General features: G+C 42.1%; 1 protein-coding gene across 1 annotated transcript in view; it reads left to right on the top strand.

Annotated features, from left to right (window-relative positions):
• COL6A1 (collagen type VI alpha 1 chain) overlaps positions 1–16898 on the top strand; it is a 76388-nt gene that overhangs the window by 38198 nt on the left and 21292 nt on the right. Inside the window, exon 21 of the mRNA XM_073633713.1 lies at positions 15303–15365. Within this exon, the coding sequence (XP_073489814.1) occupies positions 15303–15365 (63 nt within the window). The remainder of the gene's footprint in view (positions 1–15302; positions 15366–16898) is intronic.

The following is a 16898-nucleotide window of genomic DNA, read 5'->3' as shown; positions in this document are numbered from 1 at the left end:
GGCGTTCCTCCATTATAATAACAATGGGAATCTGTGTATATCATTGCAATAACAGAAAATCTCAGAGTCTGTCCAACTGGAAATGCAGTTATATACTGTTTATACATGACTCTGAAGCTGCAGATAATAAATTGGTACCATGTTAGGAGGCATAAAGACCAATTTGGCGTGTTTTTGATTTTTTTTTGTGTTGGGTTGCTTTTATATAGCAAAGATAGAGTTATTTTAAGGAAATGAGTCTTTGAAATATTTTGTCCATTTATGGAGAAATGTAGAGACTAGAGGGCAGGTGCACATCTTAAAGTGAACCTGTCACTACAGGTTCAAAAATCAAATAATGCCCAGCCTGCAAATTATTTAGGTAGGTGGCTGCACAGTGGCTTGTGTGTGGAAACATTGCCATGTCACTGATTCCTGGCTGCTTGCCAGAAGGTAGAAGAATAGCCCCAAGTTGTTCTGCTCAGAGCATACACAGGATTTAAGACTCCCCCACTTGGCTATGCTGGACCCTGGCAAATTGCCACTTAGACATGGATTGCCGCATTATGGAAGAAAGGGAGCAGAGTCACCATACCTTATGTCCAAAAGTACTGATATCTTTCTTTCCTCCAGGAGGCTGAAATTAGCAATGTAGGAGTAAAGGGAAAGCAAACCTTTGTTGCTTGTCCTATATATTAGGCATATACTAGAAGAAGTAGGGGCCATCACCAGTAGCCAACTAGGTTCCGCTGCTGTGCAATCTGATGTGCTGACAAGAAGAGTGAAGAAGAGCAGAAGGTCCAAGATGACCTGATAAGGGTTCTTCTGCCCCTGTCTAATCAGCAGGCTGAATGGGTTCCTGACCCAATATACATGCTATATTTCAGAGCTACACTTCCCTGTTTGCCTGGCGGTTAACCACTTCAGCCCCGGACCATTTGGTTGCCCAAAGACCAGAGCGTTTTTTGCAATTCGGCACTGCGTCGCTTTAACTGACAATTGCGCGGTCGTGCAACGTGGCTCCCAAACAAAATTGACGTCCTTTTTTGCCCATGAATAGAGCTTTCTTTTTATGGTATTTGATCACCTCTGCAGTTATTATTTTTTGCACTATAACCCTTTCATGACTAAGCCTATTTTTGAAATTTGGTGTTTACAAGTTAAAATCCATATTTTTTGCTAGAAAATTACTTAGAACCCCCAAATATTATATATATATATATATTTTTAGCAGAGAATCTAGAGAATAAAATGGAGATTGTTGCAACATTTTATATCACACGGTATTTGTGCAGCGGTGTTTTAAACGCAAATTTTTGGAAAAGGGACACTTCCATGAATTTTAAAAAATCCAAACAGTAAAGTTACCCCAATTTTTTTGTATAATGTGAAAGATGATGTTATGCCGAGTAAATAGATACCAAACATGTCACGCTTTATAATTGCACGCACTCGTGGAATGGCGACAAACTATGGTAGCTATGAATTTCCATAGGCGACGCTTTAAATTTTTTTTACGGTTACCAGGTTACAGTTACAGAGGAGGTCTAGGGCTAGAATTACTGCTCTCGCTCTGATGATCGCGGCAATACCTCACATGTGTGATTTGAACACCGTTTACATATGCGTGTGCGACTTCCGTATGCGTTTTCTTTGCTGCGCGAGCTCGCAGGGACGGGGGCGATTTAAAAAAAAAAAAATTTTTTTTTTTTATTTATTTTATTTATTTTTATACTTATAAATTGTGTTTAAAAAAAAATTTTTTTTTTTACTTTTATTGCTGTCACAAGGAATGTAAACATCCCTTGTGACAGTAATAGGTGGTGACAGGTACTCTTTATGGAGGGATCGGGGGTCTAAAAGACCCCCGATCCCTCCTTTACACTTCAAAGTATTCAGATCGCTGAAAACGGTGATTCTGAATACTGTGTATTTTTTTAAATTTGGCGCCACTGGCAGCCGAGTAAACGGGAAGTGACGTCATTTACATTGAGAAGGCTGGACAGCCGACAGCTGTCGACAGTTTCGTTCCAGCCCGCCCACAGCCGCCGGAGGCACCCAATTGGACACCGGGCCTCCCGATCGCACGGGAGGCCCGGTAAGAGCGGCGGGAGGCGGCGGGAGGGGGGGATGTCCCCTCCCGCTCCTCCGGTATAACAGCCGAGTGGCTTTTAGCCGCATCGGTTGTTATATACGGATAGCCCATCGCCCGCTCGAAACAACAGTACCAGGATGATGCCTGCGGCTGCAGGCATCATCCCGGTATAACCCCGGAAAGCCGAGTACGCATATCTGCGTACGGTCGGGGGGAAGGGGATAAACAAAAAAAGAGCGACATTTTTGAAAAAAACCCAATATTTTTTATTTTTTGTTATAATAAATATCCCCCATAAAATATATAAAAAAACATTTTTTTCATCAGTTTAGGCCGATACGTATTCTTCTACATATTTTTGGTAAAAAAAATCGCAATAAGCGTTTATTGATTGGTTTGCGCAAAAGTTATAGTGTCTACAAAATAGGGGATAGTTTTATGGCATTTTTATTAATTTTTATTTTTTTACTAGTAATGGCGGCGATCTGCGATTTTTATTGTGACTGCGACATTATAGCGGACAGATCAGACACTTTTGGCGCTATTTTGGGACCATTCACATTTATACAGCGATCAGTGCAATTAAAAATGCACCATTTACTGTGTAAATATTACTGGCAGTGAAGGGGTTGACCACTAGGGGGCGCTGCAGGGGTTAAGTGTGTCCTAGGGAGTGATTCTAACTGTGGGGGGGCTGGGCTACATGTGACATGACACTGATCACCGCTCTCGATCACAGGAAGCAGTGATCAGCGTCAGTGTCACTAGGCAGAATGGGGAAATGCTTGTTTACATTAGCATTTCCCCAATCTTCCTCTCTGTGAGACGATCGCAGGTAACCCCGCGGACATCGAGTCCGTGGGACCCGGGATCACACTCACGGAGCTCATAGCGCGGGCCCACAATGCAGCGTCTTAAAGGGCAACGTACAGGTACGTTAATATGCCTGTATATGCCCTTCTGCCGACGTATATTGGCATGAGCCGGTCGGCAAGGGGTTAATGCTAAAAACGTTTTGCTTTTTTTTTTTTTTTTTTGCCATCTCTTCTGCAAGCTGTTCTTGGATGCAGATTCAATCAGTTTGACTAAAGTGGTTGTCAGAAAGGTAAAGCCTGTACTTAAAGCAATATTAAAGCTTTGCTTTTTGCTTTTTTAAAATAACAAACATGTTATACTTACAGTGGTTTTGCACAGAGCAGCCCGGATCCTACTTTTCTCGGGTCCAACGCCAGCGCTACTGGCTCCTCCCTACTGCCAGGTACCCCCACAGTAAGCAGCTTGCTGTAAGGACACCCAAGCACAGGTGCTCCCGACCCATTCACACATGGAGCCACGGCTTGGACCTGCCCCCTCCATCTCCTGTTTCACTCACTGGCTGTGATTGACAGGAGAGGGAGCCAATGGCTCCCGCTGTTGCCAAAAGCCAATTAGGAGTGCGAGTCCCTGGTGAGGCAAGGCACTTGTGGACATCACTGGATCTAGAGGGGGCTTAGGTAAGTATTAGAGGGGGGTGGACTGCTGCACATTGAAGGGTTTTTGCCTTCATGCATAGAATGCATGAAGGTAAAAAAACTTGTGCCTTTACAACTCCTTTAAATATATGAAATATATATCCTTTATTGATACCTTTCTTTCTAAAATGGCCAGCTTTCTAGCTGCTGTACTGACTTTCAATTTCTGAGTCACTGACACAGGACAAGCCTACAAACTATGAGTTTTGACTTTATACAGACCATCTTTGCTGTATACCAGTTAAAGGTCAGTGACTTGTATATTACAGATACAGCTGGGCAACTAGGTTTTTCAAAAGTAGATCAACAGTTATAGCCTACATATATCTAGACATTAATCAATAAAAAACATTAAATTGTGCAGTGACAGGTCAAGGTAAACTGGTATTTAAGGTGAAGATGCCAAAATGTGCCCCCAAGGCTTATTATGTTTGAATATTCACACAGTAGGTAAAAAAGAAAAAAGAAAAATGCTGCCTACCAGTCCTAGGGCCACCACATTTTGGTTCTTGAAAAGCCAAGCAGGATGGGAATTTTTAAATGTGAGATCCATTCACGCCAAAACCAGTGTCAACACTCCTAATACACCAAGCAGGCACAGCTGTATAACTGACACTCAAGCTGTGCAGACTACCCTAAGAGAGCCACCCCACTGGTGTAATCAGAGGCAGAGGCATGTGACCCTTGGTAAAACAAATAAAAGAAAAAAAGGTGCCTCTAAGTGCAGAATTAAAACTTTTAATATCCCCAAACAAGATTAAACACACTTACAGAATCAAGGATAAGAAGAGGCATAACATGGATGTATGAAGCAGGTGATCCGGCATCAGGAGGTCCCAGTTTATCACAGCTTTCCAGGGAGCAGAAGGTCCCAGGATAACCAGCAGGTGAACACCCCAGGCTCTGGGAACACTGGTGAAGCAATCACGTCATCTGAGTCAGCGTGGAGCTATTAAAAGTTTTAATTCTGCACTTAGAGGCGCCTTTTTTCTTTTATTTGTTTTCTATTAGAGATTGCTTCCCTCTTTGAGTGCAGCCATAAGTGTTTGAAGGCCACTTCATCCATCCAATAAAGACACTATCTGCCTGGTCCTGATATTCTGAGCGCCCTTGACATACGTTTTATGTGACCCTTGGTGCCTTCTCTTCCCTGCGCCCGACTGTTGAACCCAAGTTGGGCACCTTTCCTGCCTCTGGCTGGGCTCTAATGGTGTGTTTAAAAGGTAGCAGCAAGAAGAGTTTGCACTGGGTACACAGTGTGATGTTCTATTGGTTTTGGCTGAAGAGTACTGCTTTCCAATGAGTTCAGTCCAGCAAGGTAGTCCTGTTTTAGAGCTTGTTGGCCCACTTTATTTGAAAAAAAAAAGCAAAAGTTCCACAAAACAGTCGCCCTTGCAAGGGTTTCCACCATCACTTCAGAACACAAAAGAAAAATGTCCTTTAGCCTTCTGGCTTTCCTTCACAGCTCCTCAAGCTTAGAACTTTGGTTGCTCCTACCAATCGTTACAAAGCACTGCTGTGCTCATGTACACCTCTGTACCTCTCGCAGCTTCCTTCTGCTCTCATTGGGCTCACTCTTGCAATCTTTGCTGCATTGGCCCATGCCCTGGCCTGGGCAGGGGAACTCCTGTCTCTTTGGTGGAGCCCTGAACTATGACCAGTCCTCTGTAGGCTTCTTCCCTCCCAAAACTCTACAAAGCTTCCTTATACCAGACCCCAATCTGGGTGTTATAAAACCCAGAGAAAACTGAAAAGTGCTCAAAACAGACATTCTGGAGCCCCTCAACAGCATCCGTGAGAACCATTTGGAGTTGATTTACTAAAGCTGGAGAGTGCAAAATCTGGTGCAGCTCTGCATAGAAACCAATTAGCTCCCAGGCTTTGTTTTCTAAAGCTAAATTGAACAAGCTGAAGTTAGAAGCTGATTGGCTACCATGCACAGCTGCACCAGATTTTGCATGCTCCAGTTTTAGTAGATCAACCCCTATGTGCCATTTACCTCTTCTAACTCCTAGCGCTGTCACAACAGAAAATCCTATAATACGTTTTTTTACTATATGTTTGTTATTTTCAGTGGAAAATAGAAAATATCATGCTAAATGACTCCAGAATTCACATGTCATGGTGATACATTAATGACCTATATAAATACTAAGAAAATCTGTTATTCTACTCAGGCAATCTTTTGCTCTACTGTAATAGAAATGTATACTTTGTAAAAAAAAAAAAAAAAAATATATATATATATATATATATATATATATATATATATATATATATATATATATATATATATTCTAAACCTGTGAAGTTTGCAGGGGTCCTAGAGAGTTGATTTGAAATTGATATGAAAGTTCAAATGAAATGGCTGGATTACAAAATTAAGCTGTATGTACCGTATTTATCGGCGTATAAAACGCACTGGCGTATAACACGCACCCCAAGTTAAGGAGGGAATTTTAAGGAAAATAACTTCTAGGAGTAAAGTTTAAGGAAGAAAAACTTACATTTAAATGCCCATCAAAGCAGCGTTATCGGTGTCCATCTGCAGCCTTGTCAGTGTCAGTGCAGCCTTGCCCCAGTGTCCATTGCAGCCTTGTCAGTGCAGCTTTGCCCCAGTGCAGAATTGTCAGTGCAGCCTTGTCAGTGCAGCTTTGCCCCAGTGCAGCCATGTCAGTGCAGCCATGTCAGTGCAGCCTTGTCAGTGCAGCCATGTCAGTGAAGCCATGTCAGTGCAGCCTTGTCAGTGCCGCCTTGTCAGTGCAGCCTTGCCCCCGTGCAGCCTTGCCCCCGTGCAGCCTTGCCCCGTTCAGCCTTGCCCCCGTTCAGCCTTGCCCCCGTTCAGCCTTGCCCCCGTTCAGCCTTGCTCCCGTTCAGCCTTGCTCCCGTTCAGCCTTGTTCCCTGCCGACATACACAGCGTATGTGTAAATTTAAATATGGCGCCGAGACCGCAGTGACTCGGCGGAGCCGAGATACACATACCCGAGAGTCCTCGGCTTTTCTCGGCGCCGCTTACAGTCCCGCCCAGTCCCGCCCTATGGGCGGGACTGTAAGCGGCGCCGAGAAAAGCCGAGGACTCTCGGGTATGTGTATCTCGGCTCCGCCGAGTCCCTGCAGTCTCGGCAGCGTATTTGAATTTACACACTACTGTGTATGTCGGCCCGCGATTGCAGCAATCGCCGCGATCGCTCCGATCACACACAATTGGGGGGGGATTGGCCTGTAACACGCACCCACGATTTTCCCCTGATTTTCAGGGGAAAAAAGTGCGTGTTATATGCCGATAAATACGGTAAATCCTTTCTATTTTATTCTGTTCTATGTTTTTCTATTATATTCTATTGTTTTCTATTATTTTCTATTCTATCCTTTTATATTCTACTCTGTTCTTTTCTATTCTATTCCATTCTGTTCTATTCTTTTATTTTTTTTAGTCTATTATCTTCTGTTTTATTCTGATCTATTCTATCCTTTTTTATGAAGCAGCCTAACTACTGTATCTATTGCAATTTGTTTCCATTTCGAATTGAAATTCATTTTCAAATTCTAATTTGTTTTCAAATTCAAATTCATTTTTCAAATTAGACTTTGAATTCATTTTCAAATTTGAGTAATTCTTTTTTTTATAATTTATTTTGGATTCCTTGAAATTCAGTACTATTGTGATTCAGAAATTCGAATACATCCGAATTTCCAAACAATGAAAATTTTGTCCGAATTCCGATTCGTAACTAAACGGATTGCAAATGTCTACTGGGAATATTCACCTTCTCTTTTTGCCCCGGTGGTCAATGTCCCCATTACAGAAAGGGATGAGAAATCCAACATTTTTAAGCTGTCACAGGAACAGGAGTTGAGGTGAAATATTCAAGAAGGAACACTTATTCTGGTGACACCTGTCTAATGCCCCGTACACACGGTCGGATTTTCCGATGGAAAATGTCCGATCGGAGCGTGTTGTCGGAAATTCCGACCGTGTGTAGGCTCCATCGGACATTTTCCATCGGATTTTCCGACACACAAAGTTGGAGAGCAGGAGATAAAATTTTCCGACAACAAAATCCGTTGTCGGAAATTCCGATCGTGTGTACACAAATCCGACGGACAAAGTGCCACGCATGCTCAGAATAAATAAAGAGATGAAAGCTATTGGCCACTGCCCCGTTTATAGTCCCGACGTACGTGTTTTACGTCACCGCGTATAGAACGATCGGATTTTCCGACAACTTGGTGTGACCGTGTGTATGCAAGACAAGCTTGAGCCAACATCCGTCGGAAAAAATCCTAGGATTTTGTTGTCGGAATGTCCGAACAAAGTCCGACCGTGTGTACGGGGCATTAGAGGGGAATTTCCTCCACTTTGGAGACAGGATGCAAAGGGAAATCTACCCAATGGGACACAGACAACAAAAAATAAACATGGGTTTTTATCTCTTCCCAACTCTATCAAAAGGATGTATATTGTCACCCTACTTATATGCAGCGTACATCATGCGAAATGCAGGATCGATGAATCACAAACTGGAAAACGGATCGCAGGGAGAAATATGAACAACCTGAGATATGCAGATGATACTACACTAATGGCAGAAAGTGAAAAAGAACTAAAGAGTCTCTTAATGAAGGTGAAAGAGGAGAGCGCAAAAGCTGGCCTGAAATTGAACATTAAGAAAACTAAGATAATGGCAACAGGTTCCATCACTCCTTGGCAAATAGAAGGAGAAGGAATGCAAACAGTGACAGATTTTATCTTCCTAGGCTCCAAAATAATGGCAGACGATGACTGTAGCCATGAAGATGAGAGACCCTTGCTTCTTGGGAGGAAAGCAATTGCAAACCTAGACAACATTATAAAAAGCAGAGCATCACCCTGCCGACAAAATGCCATATAGTCAAAGCTATGGTATTCCCAGTAGTAACCTATGGCTGTGAAAGTTGGACCTTAAAGCGGAGGTGCGCCCACCGCTGCAAAAATTTAAAGCAAGCAGCTGCACATACTGCTGACATTTAATAATTGGACCCTTACCTATCCTGGAGTCCAGTGATGTCAGGACCACAGCTGATGTTTCCATCAGCTGTCGGGTGCATGCTGCCTCCATTGCGAGTAAGGGAACCCGGCAGTGTAGCCTTTCAGCTTCACGCTGGGAACCCTACTACGCATGCTCGTAGCTCCGCTCCTCTGTCCTACTGGGCCGGTTACAGGGGGAGGAGGGAGGTGGAGGGAGGAGGAGGGAGCCCCAGCCATGATGCCAATACCCGTGGCTGAGGCTCCTGGAAGTGGGGAAAGCATACCTGTGAAAGACAGGTATGCTGCCCCCCCCGGAAAGGTACCAAATGTGGTACTGGAGGGGGGGAGTACAATGAGCGGAAGTTCCACTTTTGGGTGGAACTCTGCTTTAAGGAAGGCTGAACGCCGACGAATTGGTGCTTTTCAACTATGGTGTTGGAGAAGACTCTTGAAAGTTCCTTGAATGGCAAGAGGATCAAACCAGTCAATCCTGAAGGGAATCAACCCTGAATATTCACTGGAAGGACAGATCCTGAAGCTGAAACTCGAATACTTTGGCCACCTAATGCAAAGAGAAGACTCATTGGAAAAGACCCTGATGCTGGGAAACATGGAAGGAAAAAGGAAAAGAGGACGACAGAAAACAAGATGGATAGATAGCATCATCAAAAAAATTGACATGAAAATAAGCAAGGCCTAGGAGGTAGTGGAGGACAGAAAAGCCTGGCACTCTATGGTCCATGAGGTCACGAAGAGTCAGACATGACTAAAGAACCGAACAACAACTCTATTAAAAACAACATTAAAACATTGTGGCTATGGATACATTTTAACAGGAATAACTTATGGGACTGGTTTCTGAACATGCCTGTATGAAAAAGGGTGATAAAGAAATTCTATATCAACCAATCAAATTTTAGCTTTCATTCCCTAGCACAGTGATGGCGAACCTTGGCACCCCAGATGTTTTGGAACTACATTTCCAATGATGCTGAACCACATTGCAGAGTTCATGAGCATCATGGGATATGTAGTTCCAAAACATCTGGGGTGCCAAGGTTCGCCATCACTGCCCTAGCATATATTGGAAATGCAACATGAAATCTGGTTGCCACTTTAAACAGCCAAACTTTCCTTAAATCTAGTTTCCATCAACCTATCCATTTCTTTAAAGAATTGTTTGGTTAAAACATTTTGGCACAGAAATTTCTCTGATGGGATAAGAGAGTAAATCGCTGAGGGGGACATCTTATGAATGCAAAGCAGGCACATCAAGAACGTATCAATCCAGGTATTAAAGTAACACAAAGTGTTTCTGAGTGCAATGGCGCTACATGAATTTCCCCATCATTTGTGCCTAGTGGGCTTAATAGGATATGCTGGACAACATTGAGACTTAATATTTTCCTTGCTAATCTTACTTTACACTGTCACCACGCCCTTACAATTAATCACAGAATGACAATCTGTATTACGTGTGTTTACAGCAGTCTCTGACGTTTACCACCTCTGGCCCCCACGTTATCAATGTGTTTTTCATGGAAGTACAAATAAATTCCCAAAATTGGCATCAAGCTACTGTTTAGTAAACAATGATAGCGGGTTTTAGCTTTAATATAGGTGACACTTTATTATATAGGTGTGGGTGGGGGCCAGAAATCTCAGCATCCAACACTGATGATTTTCTAGCAGATTTTTGTTGCTGATATCTTTGCATAGAAGTCTCAAATTACTGCAGTCAACTATGTTTCTGTAGGCACAAGTATCACAGATTGTGGACCTGTGTTTATTTTCCAAGGTAGACAGTGGTAGAAAGAAGCTCAAAAACAGGCAAACAACTGAATACAGAGTTAAAATACTTATATAGGTGCAGTTTTATCTGAAAAAAATATTTGTAATTCCGTACAGCCAATCCTGTGATCCAGACCCCCATGCCAGACAGCATAGCCAGATCCAAAACACCAGCTGCCAAGAACAGACCCCCATCCTGCTGATTGGACCATGAAGGAGCAGCACAATCAATGATAATTCACCATCACTCTGCTCTCTCACATTGGTGCTACAACAGAGCCTCTGGCTTCCATCCTTTTCCTCTCTAGGTTCTCCTTTTTCAGGGAATTAGAGAAAGATGATATCAAGGATTAGCACTTAAATATGCCTGCTCACAGGAGGTTCATCAATGGTTCAATATTTGCAGTGCTCTCATCAAATCCTGGTATTGACTCACCTAAATCTACTGCCTGGATTGCAAACTTTTTTCTTTTTATAAAACACACCTTATATTAGAAAGTGTAACTAAAAGCAAAATTGTTTTTAGTTTTGGATAGAGTGGATATATTTGTATTGCTGCCTGTGCCCTTGTTAGAGAGATTCATCCTCTCTATTTGTCCTGTTTACCATTATCTTTGAAAGTGAAAGTAAAAGAAAATCACAAATTTTGGGTTGTCCCCAGAATAGTATTTGAGGCAAAATCTTCCAATGGGGACACTAGCTCTGGTGATCTGGGAGGCCCCAATGGATTCCCCTAGTTTTCTGGGATTTCCTGTCACTTTTTAGCTATGGGACAAGAAATGGACAGGGCTAATAACCCTCCCATACGCTATCCAAAAAGAAAAAAAAAGTTTTGCCTGTAGTTCTACTTTAATTAAAACTGAAAGTAAACTGAATGCTTTTATGCTTCATATACAACAACTTTTAGTAGTTTCTGGTTTAGCAGTGATATATTCTGTTCCATCTTGAACTGCTGGGTAATTATTATTTCCTTTTCTAGTCTATTCAATTAACCAGTGCAAGCAATAACAATTACAATTGATATGACTTGATACGTATTGTTCTTTGTCCCCTTAAACAAGAACGTACCTATGCCAATTTCAATTTACAATGGCCAGTTTAGTAGAGCTGAAGCACATACTTTTTTTGGAGAGCAAATATAATGTAAAATATGTTGTATTACCAGCTGCTATAAGCTATTTGCTTGACAGGATAGCGATATATTATTTAGATTTTTGGCCAGTTGGCTTGCTTCTCACCTTGCACATCACATATACAATCCCCTCTACTGACCTTCTTATCCTGTTGCAGGCTATACCGAATCTATGGATTCTGCAGTTCACCTCAATGAGGTGGTGTGCTACAGTGTGCATATGTGCTTGTTTCTCCATAGACTCAAATGGCATGGAGAAATGGGTGTGCCTATGCAGATCGCTGAGGCAGCTCAGAGATAAGGAGAGAATATCTACCCCAGCCATCATAGGTCATGCCTGTCAATAGTGGGAGTATATATAGGAGGTGGAATAAGAGATCAGTTGGCACCAATGTAATGAAATATATTGTTATTCTTTAGACCCCTTTCACACTGGGGCGTTTTTCAGGCATTATTCAGACACTTTAGCGTTAAAAAAAGCACCTGGAAAGCGCCTGAAAGAAGCCTCATCTGCAATCCCAATGTGAAAGCCCGAGTGCTTTCACACTGAGACCCCTTTCACACTGGGGCGTTTTTCAGGCGCTTTAGCGTTAAAAAAAGCACCTGTAAGGCTTCATGCACACGAGATGCAGGTGCAAACTCTGCTGAACACATGTTTTTAAAAGCTGAAACTGGCGTTTAGAAACATTCGTTTTGCCGCGTTTGCATGCCGCGTTTAGCGTTTTGCACCTAGAAGTGTCTGCAGAGCAGAGAATGACATTTTTGCGACCCAACTTTGGGGCCCCATATCTTGGGGCTACTTGGTGCTAGGAACCCTAAATTTGGATATGTTGTAGTGCTACTTCCACTGTTTGCACACCATATTTGGGGTTCCTAGCACCAAGTGGCCCCATCGAGATATGGGGCCCCAAAGTTGGGTCGCAAAATGTCATTCTCTGCTGCAGAAAAGTGCTTGACATTTTGTGACCCGACTTTGCGGCAAAATGTCATTCTCTACAGCAGTTTACCATCATATTTCTGTGTTTTCTGGTCCAAAAAATAGGGTTCCTTTAAGAACACTTATAAACGCAAACGCGTTTGGCGTCTGAAACGTGGAAAACGTTTGCGTCTGAACCCATTTTTTTTGCTTCTGGAAAAACGAGGTTAAACACAACTGCCTAAAAACACCAAAAAACGAGACTGTGTACATGGACACATAGGATACCATTAAATGAGTTCAGGGGCAGTTGAAAAAAGTGTCCAACTGCCAAACGCTGTGCGTTTAACAGCGTCCCGTGTGCATGAGGCCTAAAGCGCCTGAAAGAAGCCTCATCTGCAATCCTAATGTGAAAGCCCGAGTGCTTTCACATTGGGGCGCTGCGCTGGCAGGGCGTCAAAAAAAGTCCTGCAAGAAGCTTCTTTGCCGCGATTTCGTGTTTTTGCCACCGGGCTGGGTGCGCCGATGGCCCGAGCCCTTTCACACTGCCAGCGCCCGAAAAACACCTGAAAAACGCCCCAATGTGAAAAGGGTCTTAAGCGGCGCTTTACCAGTGTTTTTCGGGCGCTGGCAGTTTGAAAGGGCTCGGGCTTTCACATTGGGATTGCAGATGAGACTTCTTTCAGGCGCTTTACAGGCGCTTTTTTTAACGCTAAAGCGCCTGAAAAATGCCTGAAAAATGCTCCAGTGTGAAAGGGGTCTTAAAGAAAAAAAAGTCCAGTTTCTACCACTGCTATAACTACCAACCAGTGACTTCCAAAATGGTGCAGACAGTCAACATAATATACTACTCCCCACCCCCCTAGACCAACAGCAAAGAGAGGTACAATGGCTGCCCTGATTATGGGAGTTTTTAAAGAAAAAAATTGAAAGAGTATCTAAAGTAAAATTGTTTTTATAATCTTGGATAGGGCAGGAAAGGGCTAGAACCTCTTTTGTATATTTATTACTGGATCGTTGCTGGGGAGATTCATCTACTCTATTTGTCCTGGTAAGCATTGTTTTCAGGATGGGAAATCAAACATTTTGAGTTGATTTACTACTGGAAAATAGGCTGTTACACTTTGCAAGGAAATGTGAAAAACTTCGTGAATTAGGTGAAGCTCTACTGACTTCCAACATTCAATCACGTGCTATCAAAAATAGGGTTTTGTTAAAATTTTCCTTGCACATGATTGGGTATATTTTGCAAAATGATGTTTTACCACATTTACTAAGCTATGGGGAAAATTTCCTTGGAGAGTGCAACTTCACTTGCAAAGTGAACAGTGTATTTTCCCTTAGTAAATAAACTACTTTGCGGGACAAGATGGATAGATGGATATTCCAGTAGACATGTGCAATTCGTTTCGGTCTGAATACAAATCCGGACAACTTTTTAGTTATTCGGAGATTCGGGTGTTTCCAAATCTCCGAATGAAATATTGAAGAATTTCATTAAAATTTGTTTCATTTTCCAACGAATGCCAATTTTTCGGAATGATTCGAATTTGGATCGGTTAAAGAATGATTGACTGATTCAAATTCTGTGTGAAGAATTACTGGTTGTTAAGCAGTGGGCTGCGTCCTTAACACTCGAAGAGTCAGCTTCCCCGCTGAAAGCTGAAATGTAAACAAAAGAATGCTGGCAATAGAAAAGTCATACAAAAGCAGCATGGGGTCCCCCCCAATCCATACTATGCCCTTTGGGTCTGGTATGGATTTTAAGGAGAACCCCATGCCAAAATTTAACAAAAAAACGGCGTGGGGTCCCCCCTAAAATCCATACCATACCTTTTTCCGACCATGCAGCCCGGCACATCAGGAAAGGTGGGAGACGAGCGGGCGCCCCCCCCCCCCTGAACTATACCAGGCCACATACCCTCAATATGGGGAGGTGCTTTGGGGTAGGGGGGCTCTTCCAAGGACCTCTTCCCCACAACCCTGGGCTGTGGTTGTGGGGGTCTGCGGGCAAGGGGCTGAATGGGTATGGGGTACTATATACCAGTTGTACTATGTACCAGCTGCCAGCCCCATATTCTAATTCTGTATGTGTAATGTACCACGATACTTTTGGATGACTATAATATAAAATAAAGACAAAAAGGATTCCAGCGCTTTTAATCTACTTGCTCATGGATTTTAACTATTTCCCACGCTATCCAAAACTTAATTTATATTTTAAGGTAGTTTCAGATATACATGCAGAAAATTAAAATATATATTTAAGGTAATTTCAGTTCGGTTTATTACCAAACAAATTGTAAGTAAACCCATTAAAAACTCCAAGTAAGCATTGATGGGGCCTGATTTCTTATTGCTATGCGTTACTGCACTTAAAACAGTCATCACACTATGCATTGTTTCATTAAATAAAGAATGTGTATTTGTTTTAGGACTGGGCCAAAAAAATTCTGTGTGCAATTAAGAATGAATTCTTTCCCACCACCCTTTGCTTGTTCACAATGTCTAGAGCAAAAGGGGAAAAAAAAGTACTGTTTTGTTATATAGGCATTTTAATTCGGTACATTTTTTTCGCTCTCATACTTCTCTTCAAATCCCTACTATGAATTTTTCTGATGACATTTTCCTCTCACCTCTTGCTCACTACACTCCTCTTAGCCAACACTGAGTTATAGTTCTGTTGAACTGAAGATAACCTAAGTGAATCAGTAGAATGTTTTCTTTTTCAACCTTATCAGTAAAACTTGTGGTTTTCCTGGGAGACCCAGTTCTCAGGGTCTTTTTTTAACTCTCTTAGTTTTATGTTTCTTATGTTGCTTGATATTGCCTTGGATGCAACCTAATGCTTTACTCTTTTTTTTTTTAGGGGGAACCAGGGCCACAAGGAGCCAAAGGCTACAGAGGAGATGAAGGACCCAGTGGCCCTGAGGTAGGTAATTAGAAGAGCTGCAATTTTAAAAATGCACCAGACTCAATTATTTTAATATATAATACACACATAGAACAGGTACATTGGCATGTCAATGCTGAACTGCTCAACGTTCCATACCACCCAAGTTTCAGAGTTGAGAAAGAGAGACATCTTTTACCACAAATGACGTAAGCTGCCATAACCCTTCCCTTTCATACCCCCAATTACAATGACCACAAAGAGTTAATGCCAAATATTTCTCATTTAAACCAAGAGTTCTTAAACATTTTATTCCAAGGGCTCAAATTTAAAAAAAAAAGTTACCATACTGGGATTCCAGAAGAGAATTTTATTTAATCAAAATGTCATGGCCATACAATTAAAAACCAAATAAACACACAAAAAGTAATTAATGCAGCTCTGTATTTATCATCAATCATGGGGTATCAACATCATGGGGTATGGGCAAGGGATGCATATGAGAGCCATTGCAGGACATTACCTAAGGTAAGGTGGTATGTTGCTAGCAAGCTACCTACAGCCTACCTACAGTCTTACCATCTGATTCTGTTTCAAATGGATTAGGGTCCTTCACACGGGCTTTCCGTACGTCCGTTTTTCCTCCATCCATTGGCGGATGAAAAATGGACATACATGTATGTCTTTGGGCTAGCGGACGTTAGCGGATTATCATCCATTGACATCCGCCTCCGTTAAGTTCCGTTTTTTGAGACGGAAGAAAACATTATAAAATGGAACGGATGAAAAATGGATGTTAGCGAATGACATCTGCTTACATACGTTTTTAACCCCAAAACAGAGGCGATAAGTTTTTTAGTTCAGTTCAGTCATTTTTTTTTTCAGTTCAAGTTTTTTTTAAAGGAAAAAAAACAGATTTTAGCAGTAATGAAAATGGATGTAAAAATTGACATCCATATCCATTTTTGATCTGTTTTTTTACAAAAAAAACGTGACTGAACTGAACTAAACAACTGAACTCCCATGTGAAAGCACCCTTACGCTGTCTAAACATTGTCAAGCTTATGGCCTTACCTGTTAAAGAACTCATAAGGTTTGTTTGCATACCGTGGGTGTTTTGTTAAAAAATGTATTTTATCGTGTTAAACTTAAAGCTATAGAAAACATGTTGGATGTTCTTCACTATTTCTGCACCCTTTAGTAAAGCCAAGAGCACAATGGTGTGGCTTTCCAGCGGTCCAATGCATACCCCCACACACTGCTCCAATCAACAATGATGCACACGGAGCATGATTACCAATGAGTGGAGCAATGTGCAGGGGTACATGTCAGACCAATGGATTACTGCTCCTGGTGTCGATCAGAGGTCTGGCTCTCCACCAGCGTGCTGCTAGCATAGGGTGGGCTTTAATATAATGTAAACTTTTGTAGTTAAATAGTATATTTTTGTATAGATCTCTACACATTAGACCAAAAATAGGGACAACTACAAGTCTCAGCTCTTTCTGGTGGATGAGGGGGCCAGGTCCTCCTCATCCTCCTCAACCCCGCTCCAGTGGGTGGATAAATTTA

This window comes from Aquarana catesbeiana, linkage group LG06 (assembly GCF_042186555.1).
Source record: "Aquarana catesbeiana isolate 2022-GZ linkage group LG06, ASM4218655v1, whole genome shotgun sequence".
Taxonomy (NCBI): Eukaryota; Metazoa; Chordata; class Amphibia; order Anura; family Ranidae; genus Aquarana; species Aquarana catesbeiana.
The sequence above is the reverse complement of the archived record's forward strand: the minus strand, read 5'-3'. Positions and strand labels throughout refer to the sequence as shown.